The following is an 11,920-nucleotide window of genomic DNA, read 5'->3' as shown; positions in this document are numbered from 1 at the left end:
ATTTATTTTTAGCACACGTGTAATATCAATATTTGGCAAAAAAAAACGTCATAAATTATATTTTAAAAAATTTCTAAATAAGAGGATGATCTACATTTTTTGATCTATTAATAATATTCGTAGATCAAGATAATACCTGAAAATTTATTTTATTAATATTTGCATAATCAAGTTAAAATACAAAACTTTTTAATTGACTTTTACCTAGTCTCGATTTGATTGGTCTATTTCAAAAAAAAAATAAACTGTAAACTTTGTTTTTTCACAGATAATTCAAAGAAATCTAAAATTGAGTAACTGACCAAAAAATTTTTTTCAAACCTCCGAAATTCACTGAAATTAGAACCAAGATGTAACACTATAAAAATAAACTATTTTTATATTATCTAAATTATCTATCATCATAATCATGATGTTATGATATTATGATAAGGATAGGGATCTCTTCAAAATTTTCATATGTTGATTTTAAAATTTCCCAGGTTTAAATGTTAATCAATCATATAAGAAGTTTAGTTAAATTAAAAACTTGAATTGAATCAAGTTTCTTTCGGTTCTTCACTTTAAGGCGCCCTCTAAACTAGATTATCGCGTAACGAGAAAAGTTGAATCTATTCTCAGATTATTCTTATCCGATAATTTCGTGTTCTTCATCGGATATATTCATTTCTTAAGTTAGCAAGATCAGTTTGTCTTAAATAATTTTTGACAATAGTTGAATAATCTTTGACAATAGTTGAATAACTTTTAACAATAGTTATGCAAACTTCGCCACAATCTTTTTTCCTTTCTTTAACAGATAACGCGTTAAATTTTTTAACCTTATCTGATCAGGATCCAAAAATAGAATAATGAGCGGCAAATTAACGCAGTCAAATGATGTCACCGCCACATAAGAATGACACGATGACGTTAGTTGCACAAAGTAACCGGTTAAATACTCACGTACCCAAAAGTCTCCAGACTTTGATCATGGATATTTCACTGAGTGGATTCTGAGTCAAACTTTCTTTTTCGTTAAGGAAAAGTAACTTTTAGATAGTCTACTTTTTCCATTACACCCGATTTAGGATTATAAACAATGTAATGAAAGCATTTTTTGTTTGTCAGGAGGCGAGTATAAAGACTTTTTGTTTCTTTGTTTATATTCTTAAATAATTAATAAAGAAAAAAAACTTGTTTGCTACCTTGAATATTTTTGTGTGAAAAAGACCCGAGTCAAATGTAACAAAATAAAAACGATTAGGGAAATTATCGCGTTCATATCTTTTGTAAATAGTTTTCATTCAAATCACGAGATTATATTTGTGTAATGGTAAATTATTTAGATGGGCGTAGGAAAAATGTCGAGCCCTTTTTTTTACGCGAATAAAAAAAAGTGTTTTATTAATTTCATTTAATTTCAAAACGGGTTACTCAACATCGAAAACTTTATTGAAGATTTCTAAAATGTCTTTATTTATTTATTTTATGTGAAGTTCTAAAATGTTTTTATTTAATAGTAATAGTTAATAAACTATTAGAAACCCATTTTATATAATATCATGTGACTTTATAATTCTGGTCAAAATTTTTAAGTAAATCATAAAAAGAATTTCATATTAGGCGCATATTCGGAATGCCATTTAAATCATGGGGCATTTGTCAATCGGGTAGCATAAAGAAATTGATTTTGATTCAAAAATGACTTTTTATAAAGTACAAAGTATTTAAAAAGTATTACAAAAAATTTATAATTTAATAGATGGTGTGTGACAATGAAAGAGCTTGAAAGATAAGAGTTTCTTTTTTGAAATAATTCAATTGTCAATCAATTAAAAATCATTGCAAATCTTTGATAAAGAAAAAAAAAAATTGGTTTCGCTATAGATTTGGATTCTATTGATGCGCTCTACGGTTAAATTTTGCTCGAACTAATAATCAGGCTTTTTCTAAAATAAGAAAAATTTCCATATTCGCTGTTTCATAAGTTCGTGCGTTTTATACACTTATTAATTACTGAATCAGGAAATTCGTTTTCAACTTGATAAAGCGATACATCATTTTTAAACCAATTAAAAAACGTTTGTTTATCAAACCCAAATTAGAGGAAGTTCGTTTAACATCCCAATAAACAGAACATATTTCTACTTTGTTTTTGTAACCCTTTTAATTTGTAAAAAAGTGTACATAAATTTGTATACCTTGACTTTTTATCGCGGCAGGTAGCAGGTTTGTAGTATTTTTTTTTCAAAGGCTGTTTTATATTTATCATAGCAATATATAGTTTTACTTTGGGAGATATGAAAAGAGTTTTTTTTTATTTTATCATATTTACCAAGATAAATAAAGCCAACTATTATTACAATATAGTCTTAAACACTGCTCTTTTATTATTCATGTTTCCGTTAATTTTCGTATTATTTGAAAAAAAAAGTGGTTAGGTACATATATAATAACTAAGTAATAATAATTATATTTGGAAGTTCTTATATACAACAGCATTTTTTAGTCATCAAAGGATTTATTTGGAAGATATGTAACTACATACTTATGTGTCTTATCTGCAATGGGTCAATATTCTATGGGAAAATTCCTTTAAGAGAAGGTCTCATAAGAGACGATATCGGCGATAGATATATATTTTTATTAAGGACTTGATTTACTCAATAAGTTTAGTAAGAATTTTAGTAAATTAGTAGTTTTATTAATTTATTTCTTAATTCAGCAAGAAAACAATAATGTGTGGGAAAATTGGGCAGCAGCATCATAGAGGTTATTGTTTGTTATGGACATTTAAAAGGGGGTTGACTTTATGAGATTGGTCAAATTGTTTGAATTTGTGAATAAAGAGTAAACAGATTGTTTATTATTTTAAACAAAAATAGTAACTTGTGCGAACACTTTTGAGGCAATAAAATAAGTGAATATGGTATATTACAAAATAGCATACAATGCAAGATCTAAACGGCGAGGTGGTGAAAATTGAACGGAACCTTGTACAAGGAATTATATTGTAAATATTGGAAATATACCCTCTTACCATATATTACCATCTGCTGATTATTAAGAAGATATGTAATCAATACATAGAGTCATGCTAACTCAAAATAAGTGAATATCTAGAGTATTCTGTGATTATTATGAACATGGTAAGGAAAAGGACAAGATCGTATATTGTAGAGTTAAAATAGTGAATTTTTAATCAAAATAATTTTTTTTCTTTTACATTTTACCCTCACTATAGTGAAATCTCATGGGCTGGAGATTAAAATTCGGTATAGAGAGAAATTCATTATACTGAGGGTCATTTTATTATATATATAAAAAAATCTTTACCTGAACTTTTCTTCATTATAGCAAGTTATTCACTATATAAAAATTCGCTATAGAGAGGGTGAACTGTATTTTTCAGAGGATTTCCGGAATTAATTTTAAGTTCCATCTTGATCAATAAAAGCTTTATCCATGGGTTTTTACAGAAATCACAAAATGTAAATAATTTTTCAGAGGGAATAAACAATACATTAAGTAATTTATAATCATTCTAATTTCATTTTTTTTTATTGCCTTTTTGTAGTATTTTTGTGGTATTTTTGTGGTATTTTTTGTGGTATTTTTTGTGATATTAATATCCAACAAACGCATCAGTGAAAAATTTAAGCGTAGAAGAATACGTTCTAAACCATAAAATTTTTTTTAAATGTATATTATTAAAATCAATATAATCTATTTAAATATACATTTGTTCCATCAGAAGCACTGAAAGTTGTGATCAAGGTATCAAACACGTGATTGTCAGATATTTGAACGCCATCAACGCCATCATGTATAAATCATGTCACCATTACCACTATACCCACTATGCCCCATCGCCATTAGTTGATCAGATGATCAGATGATCAGCACAAAAGGATCCCGTTCCTTTGTTGTATTGCTACGCTTTTTTTTTTAACGTTGCAAAACTCAATCTCCTGATCATTCTGATCATTCTGATCATTTTGATCATTTGTAATCATTTGTTGTCACTAAAATTTGACAGATCGGAAATTGCCGAGTGCCAACCTACATTTTATTTTTTATATTGTCACATTTTAAATTATATTATTGAGATTTAAAAAATTATGTATGATATTGAGAACTTTTACACTTTTAGTCATACATTTTCCGCATATTTCAATTTATTATCTTATTTTATATTATAAATACGCACAGTACAGTAGAGGCGTGTGCACACACTTTACACTTTGTTTTTTTTTTAAAAAAAAGAAAGTTTTATTGTTATAAAAATTTAAACGATTGATAATACACATGAATTCATTTTTAGTCATTTTTAGAAATAAAATAATGGGAAAAAAAAAAAATTATTTTTTTTTAAGGCGGAAAAATCATGTTTAAATGCTTCCATTATTCTTTGAATTTAGTTTAAGCCAATCTTTTTCTTAATTTCTTAATTTGGTAAATTTTAATTAAGGATTTTGATTTGTTAACCATAAAATAATTCAATTTTTTTTTTTTTCGGTTACGAACTAATTTCAAAAATGCAAATTGGCGATGAAGACGAATAACATTTGTTATTTCCTTGGATTTTGAAATTTTTTAATAAAAAAAAACAACGAATAATGAAATTATGTAAGTAACGGTATCAAACAAATATTTCTTTTTTTATGAGTCATGAAAAATATTGATCACATCAAATTATAACATTTGTTTTAGTAAGATGGTATGCATGCAGTACACACATGCAGCAGATTTTTAACCGTTATTCTATCTTTATATGCATGCATTTTTTTTTTTTTCTTACATATAAATAAATAATATATATAATAATAAATATAAATATATATATATTGTGTTTCATAACCGGAATTTGGAATGAACATTCTTAATATCATAATTAAATAATTAGGTTAATTAGGTTTATTATGATAATAATAAGTACATATTTACCTTCAATAACCATTTAAGAAGTAATTTAGAGAGAGAGAAAAAAAAAAAAAAAAAAAAAAAAAAAAAAAAAAAAAAAAAAAAAAAGAGAGAGAAATTCTCGTTTCAGAACTTTTTGTGTGACAACGAGAAAAAAAAATATAATTTCTTTTGGAATCGGATAAACCTTTTTTATAACAAAGAAATATCCTGAATCCTGATCAATCTGAAACCATTATTATTATGAACAATAAAAATTTTCTAATATTATAAAAATAAAATTATAATTATAATTTAAACTCTAAACGAATTGATATTATTTAGGGAAGGATATTAAGGTTATAATGTTGTAGAAGAGACAGGACGAAATAATTCTACGAATGTTCTCATGACCGAAATACCGAATATATTGTGCAGGGTAACATGTTTACGTGTAACAATTGTACCATGATTGATTACATGACGCGCGAAGATCAATTTAATAATAATACCCTGAATAATATAGAAAACGAATATTGTTTTATTAGAATAAAAGAAAAAAAATAAATATATTCTTCAACTTTCACGCGACGCGGACTAATAAACAAGGAAACACTTGACCTTTGTAAGAGGGGGGGTGGGAAGTTTGTAAGTTTAACAATAAATATAATAAATATAATAAATATAATAAATAATATAAATTTACGTAATTAATTTAATGTAACAAAAATAAATTTTTGATTATCATTTGCACTACGTCTGGACTCTGGACTATTTATTTATTCTATTTTATTCTATTTACTCTTTTATTTATTCTCGCACTATTTGGAAAAGTTATATAATAAATATTTTCTTCGTTTATTAGAAGAATTTTCCATTTCGACATTTTAAGATTAGATTCATCTTTTTAAGGAAAATTATTTTTTTAATCAGAATTTCTCCTTTAATTCAACTATCCCTTTTTATAACTAAGGATTTATTTTTATCTTTGTACTATTCAAGTGTATCTTTGTATCTTTAATTTTTAAATCTGTTTTCAAGCCTTTTTATCCAGATCTGTCTAATGGCTTTAAATGGCTTGGGAAATTTTTTTTTTTAAAAATTTTTTTTTATTTTTATTTTTTTTTAAAAAGTTTTTGAACGAAATGATTTATTATGGTTTGGGGTTTGTTTTGTCGATCTGTAAAATTATTAATAAAAAACGTGATTTTGATATATTTATTAGTTTCCCAATCGAAAATCTTTCCTTTTGATCGATAAAATAAAACTAACAAATTATCATCTATCATACAACGTACAGATGAAACAAGGGATTAAGTTGGAAAAAAAAAAATTATTTTTATTAAGAAAACTCGTACATTTGAATTCTTGTGAAAGTAAAAAAAAAAAATCTAAAATTTTTTTTTTCTTTTTTTTTCTTTTTTTTTTTTTATATTATTATTTACTACTACTATTTTGTTATTTTCCGGATTCCCGAATTCCCGTAATAAAACCCATCAGCCAAAATTCTTTGTGATCATAAATATAACCTATTATATTACAAATTAATTACAAATTTGTCATTATTGAAAATAATAAATAAAATTTTTTTTCAATTCCCTACATTCCCTATATTTATTATATCCTACGGGGTAAAAATAGGAAAATAGGGGAAAAGGATAAATAAAAAAAAAGAAAAAAGAAAAAAAAAATTCTGAAAATAATTTCAAAAACAATAAAAACAATGAAAAAATTATGAATATTAAAAATTAAACTTTTTTTAAATTGTCTTAAGTGGCTTTGAAAGGACTTTTGCTGAGTTTTTACTCATCAGCTTTGATTGTCATATTATATATAGTTTAAATGGACAAATGGACATTGAAAATACTGAAAATCAGATTACTTTTTGAATTTTCCGTAATTGGTACCCCGTAAATGTTTAAAGTGTAACGCGTGATCTAAAAGAGTGACAAAGAATAATATACGTCATGCAGAATATTACTCAACTAAGTATAGAGAGTATTATTGTCTTTACCTAGTTTATTTAATTGATTGTTTTGATTTACTATATTATTATATTATTATTGGCCAATGTTAAATTTATGCTTAGTAGAAAATATATTTATATTATATATACTAATTATATAATTATATATATCAGTTATATAATATATTATGTATAATATTTTATAATATTATATATATATTATATATATATTCCAAGTTTTTTTCGCGTTTGAATTTTTTTTATTATTTATTATTTTCTGAAAGCCATGAGAGGCTTGAAATTATGCGACATGACACTGCATAATTGACATCTATTTTAAGTTTACTTCTCATGATGTTATTTATTTATTTTTTATTATAGGTCGTCATATTTTTTTTTTAACTAAAATCAGACAATTGTTATTAAGATACGCAATTAGTTACGCCTAGTTTGTACAAGCGCATTTTTATACATGCATTCTATTTGGTCTCGGTCCTTCAATTTAAAATAATTTATTATACCTTATTATACTTGATTTTTTTGCCATTCATTTCCGAATTAAGATTATTATAACTATATTAACTGAAGGTAATAAAAAAAAAAAAAATTTTTTTTTTTATTTATACTTAGTTTGTTTTTTTTAGTATAGGATATTTATTATTTATTTTTTTTCCTCTGTTCCCTCTCCTTTAGAAAAATATAAAAAAAAAATTTCTTTTTTTTTTTTTCTCGTCTATATATATAATAGCTTTACAACCTCCTTTTTTTTAAAAAAAATTATTTCTTTAGCTGTGAATAAAAAAAATTCTTTTATAAATAAATTATACAAAATTATACACCTTTTATAATTTTTTTTTTACTTTCGTATAATTCAATTATTATTAATTATTATCAAATTTTTTTTTTTGATTAAAAAAAAAAAATTAATTAATCAAACGTTAAAGAAAAAAAAAAAAAGTACCCCACGAAATTGTAAAGAACGAACCAAGACGAAAAGAAAAAAATTTTTTTTTTAAAAATAAAAAAAAAGAATTCCCACACACATAACAAATACGTTTCTCCTTTTTAATTCAAAAGAATTTATTTCAATCTTTCTTTAGTAATTAATCTGTAATCCTTTATTTTTAATCCTTTTTAAATTCGCTCTTAAATTCATCCTTATTTTGTGTGTATTTCTTTTTTTTTTACGAATTATAAATGTCCCCAGACAATTTATTAACGAGCAAAGAAGATAGAAGACCTCTTATTATAAAGGAAGATATTGATTTTGAATCTCACTCAAATTCTTCAGTAGAAAATTTTAATTTTATGGAACAATCAAATTCTTCCACTGCAAATCCTTTCGCCTCATTTGATGAGGTATTTTGTCATAATAATAAACCTTCACCTTCAAGAAATAAGAGACCAAAATATTATCAAAGTGTGGGCGAATTACTTTGGCAAAATGGTCAAATGTATAGTGATGTTAGATTAACTTTTGAAGATCGTGGAGTATTGGCTTCAAGTGCTGGAATACCTTCAGAGTTACGTTTACATTCTCTCGTATTATATCAATCTCAATTTTTTAAAGATCAACTTTCCGTAACTTCGGCCGCTGTACCTACTTCTCCTAATTCAAATATAATTAAAGAAAAACAAATTATTGTTAGATTACCTTCTCATGTCATTGAAGAAGATATGATAAATTTTCATTGTACTTTAAAATTAATGTATACAAAAAATTGGGATAATGAATTGGCAAATAATTTAACAAAAGGTGTAGGTTGTTTATCTGTATGTTGTGAGATAGGTTTTTATGAAGGTATTGAAGCTTGTTGGAAATGGTTGGTAAAAAAATGTAATCGTGATAATAATAAGGAAATGATGAAAAGATTAATTGAGGCTTATCCAAATTTACATGAAAAATTTACTGATCCTGATGATAAAATTCTTTTAAATTCAAATAATTCAAATTCAAATTCAAATTCAAATTCTTTTTCTTATTTGGATATTCCTTCCCAAAAATCTACTACTAAATCAAAAAGAACTCCTCCAATTTCACGTCGTACTTCTCGTCGTAGATCTCGTAGAAGAACTAATTCAAATGGTAGTGGTAGTTTTTCTAAACAACCAATTTCTCCTCTTCACAAATTTAATCGTAGTGATACTTCAATTTCTTCTGATTCTTCCGCTTCTCCTCGTTTACGTTATGAAAATGAATCTACTTACTCTCCTCCTTCAATATCTTTACCTTCTCCTCCTCATTCAAATTCTGAAAATTCCCCTATAACTTCTAATTTCCCTTCTATACCTTCAATTTCTCCTCCTTCAATATTTAGTAATTCTCGTATACTTAATAATTGGATTTCAAATTTTGAATCTTATGCTATATCATCAAAACGTGCTTGTTCTAAAATGTTACCAGATTCAAGACAAGATAGTAAATGTTTTCCTTTCCTTGAACATTTCGTTTCAGTTTTTGAATCTATTAATCAATTAGGTAGAGCAAAACGTATAACTTCTCCTGAAGCTCTTGATTACACTTTACGTATGTTAAATGTTATCAAGATTGAACATGCTCATTTTCATACTTTACATATGAACAAACGATTAAAATCTCCCTCATCTCCCTCATCTCCCTCATCTCCTTCATCAAAATCACATCCAAATTCACCTCGTCCGACTTCACCAAATCCTCTTACACCTACATCACCATCATCATCTTTACCACCTTTACCATCGATACCACCTTTATTACCAAATACCAATAATTCACCTCCAATAGTACTTCATGAATCATTGGATGAACCTATATCACAAATAGCGAAAAATATTTTGGCTCCAATAGAACAAAAACATTTATGTGATTATTTATGGGCACCTTCAAATATTTCAAATTTAATGCATTTAAGAGAGATAAGGAGTGATGATGATGATGTTATGGAAGAAGATGAATTTGAAGGTTACGATCAAGTCATGGGTGAAATAAGTTTGGTAAAAGCTTCACGTGTAAGTAAAGTTGAACATATGGTTGTTGGTGAAAAAATGGCTAAACTTATAAGAGATATTCGTTCGAGTATATCAAATATTCGATCATCATGAAATTAAAAAAAGGGAATTATTTCATGAAAAGACTTTTATAATATTTTATTTGGGTGGGAAACTTAATTGGACTTTGGTTTCATTCATTTTTTACTTTTTAAAAAAAAAGTGTTTTTTTTTGGGACTTTAATCACTTCCTTTCATTTTAATTTCATCATTAATTCTTTTAAAAAAAAAAAATCTCCCATTTTTTAAAACACTTACTAATTTGTTGTATACATACACTCACTTGTTTATAGTATCTTTAGATTTATTTATAATTTATCATTTTAATTTTATCTTAATTTACAAAAAATTTTGTTATATACTTGCACGATTATCAAACATATAATATATATTTATAAATGAAAAAAAAAGACAATAATTTAATAAATAATAATTAATAAATTTAAATTTATTATGTCTAATGTTTTATTTAAAAATTTTCATCTTTTCTTTCGTATTGCTACGCGTATTTTAAGAGTTCACGTGATCCAATCTTTTGAACTTCGATACAAATATAAACATAATATAATAATTAATTCTTTTTAGGGCTTCCCGTCCGAAAATAAGGGATGATTTGACCGAAAATTCAAATTAAATTTGTGCATAATTTATATCCATGTACCACTAATTTCCCTAACGTAACCAGACGTTTGTAATTAATTGTACACAAATATACTTAATATATTTTTCTGGAATTTGGAGTCGGTGAACTGTAAATGGACTCCTATCAATACTTGAAATACTCATCATACTTGTCAATACTTAAAATACTCGAAACACAAAAAATTTAGAATCGTAGAGTCGATTATATAACTGCGGATTTTTATTAAATTATCAATTTTTCATTAATATCATCAAGTAAATTATAATTAACAATTTCATCAATATTTGATTGTTCATTAAGATCCACTTGTTCAAGACTCATCTTAAAATCTCCCATAATATTTTCTAGAGAATCTTGTTTGATTTGTTTGAATTTTTCATTCAATTTTCTTTTCTCATCAATAATTTGTGCTGTAGTTCTTAAATTATTTATATTATTGGGATCTTCTATTCTTATAATTTTAATTCTTGTCATAGAATTAATATCCCCATCCCATTGTCTGTAAAAAAAAAATAAAAATATAAAATATAATATTTGTAAATAAAAAATTAAAATTGATTTCATATATAATTATATATGTATTACCTTAATAATTTGACATTTTTCGGATTCATAAAATCTGGAATTTCTTTAAAATATAAATAAACGTTTAATAATTAGATATGTTTTAGTCATTAATATACTTTTACACAAATTATAAAAAAAAAAACCTTAAATATTATTAAACATTACCAAAACCTTCTATATATTCTTTTTTCTCCTTCAATTTCAATGATTCTAAATAAAAATATTTAGATGAATTGACTTTATGTGTTGATTTTAATCTCAATATCTCGTCATCATTCCGATTAATAAACCTGTTGTTTTTTTTAAAATTGAAGTATAAATTTTTAAATCGATGAATAATAATGAAAAAATGAACTTTTAGATCAATGAATCATTAATAAAATTTACTTTAACAAGCTAATAAATCTTACATTTCGATTAAATCATAAACTTCAGCTTTTGTTGCACACGGGAGTGTATCGTCAAATGCATACTTAAACCATAATAAACGTTCGACTAATAAAAAAAAATAAAAAATTTATTAAATTTTTTTTTTCATGATGATATACATAAAAGAAATTTAAAACAAACCAATCGGTTTAACCCTTTCTGATAATCTTTGAGTTTTACCCCTTTCTAACCGATCTTTACGTAAAGATATTCTTTGAAGTTGAGCTGCTTTTCGACTAGAAGGGTGAATTATTGATTTCTTATTTTTGATTTGTTTGAACGTATGTCGTTTATTATTTGGCTAATTTTTATTTTATTTAAAAAAAAGTAAAGAATTGGTTTAAATTACATTTCACATTTTTCTTTATTCGTAATTTTCAGAAATTTACCATTTTTTTTTTAAA

At 25.1% G+C, this 11,920-nt stretch overlaps 2 protein-coding genes across 2 annotated transcripts; one reads left to right on the top strand and one right to left on the bottom strand.

Annotated features, from left to right (window-relative positions):
• Positions 1-7,578: 7,578 nt before the first annotated feature.
• OCT59_006739 (uncharacterized protein) lies at positions 7,579-10,467 on the top strand. Its single transcript, XM_025317614.2, has one exon. It carries the CDS (start codon positions 8,048-8,050, stop codon positions 9,929-9,931), a length of 1,884 nt encoding a protein of 627 aa, XP_025177998.1. The 5' UTR covers positions 7,579-8,047; the 3' UTR covers positions 9,932-10,467.
• A 275-nt stretch (positions 10,468-10,742) lies between these two features.
• On the bottom strand, positions 10,743-11,908 carry OCT59_006738 (uncharacterized protein; the record flags this gene model as incomplete). Its single annotated transcript, XM_066141472.1, has 6 exons — positions 10,743-11,019; positions 11,106-11,148; positions 11,259-11,377; positions 11,498-11,582; positions 11,658-11,817; positions 11,906-11,908. 6 exons carry the CDS (start codon positions 11,906-11,908, stop codon positions 10,743-10,745), a joined length of 687 nt encoding a protein of 228 aa, XP_065998254.1.
• Between the last annotated feature and the right edge of the window lie 12 nt (positions 11,909-11,920).

The sequence above is a fragment of the Rhizophagus irregularis genome, chromosome 14 (genome assembly GCF_026210795.1).
Source record: "Rhizophagus irregularis chromosome 14, complete sequence".
In the NCBI taxonomy this organism is placed as follows: Eukaryota; Fungi; Glomeromycota; class Glomeromycetes; order Glomerales; family Glomeraceae; genus Rhizophagus; species Rhizophagus irregularis.
The sequence above is the reverse complement of the archived record's forward strand: the minus strand, read 5'-3'. Positions and strand labels throughout refer to the sequence as shown.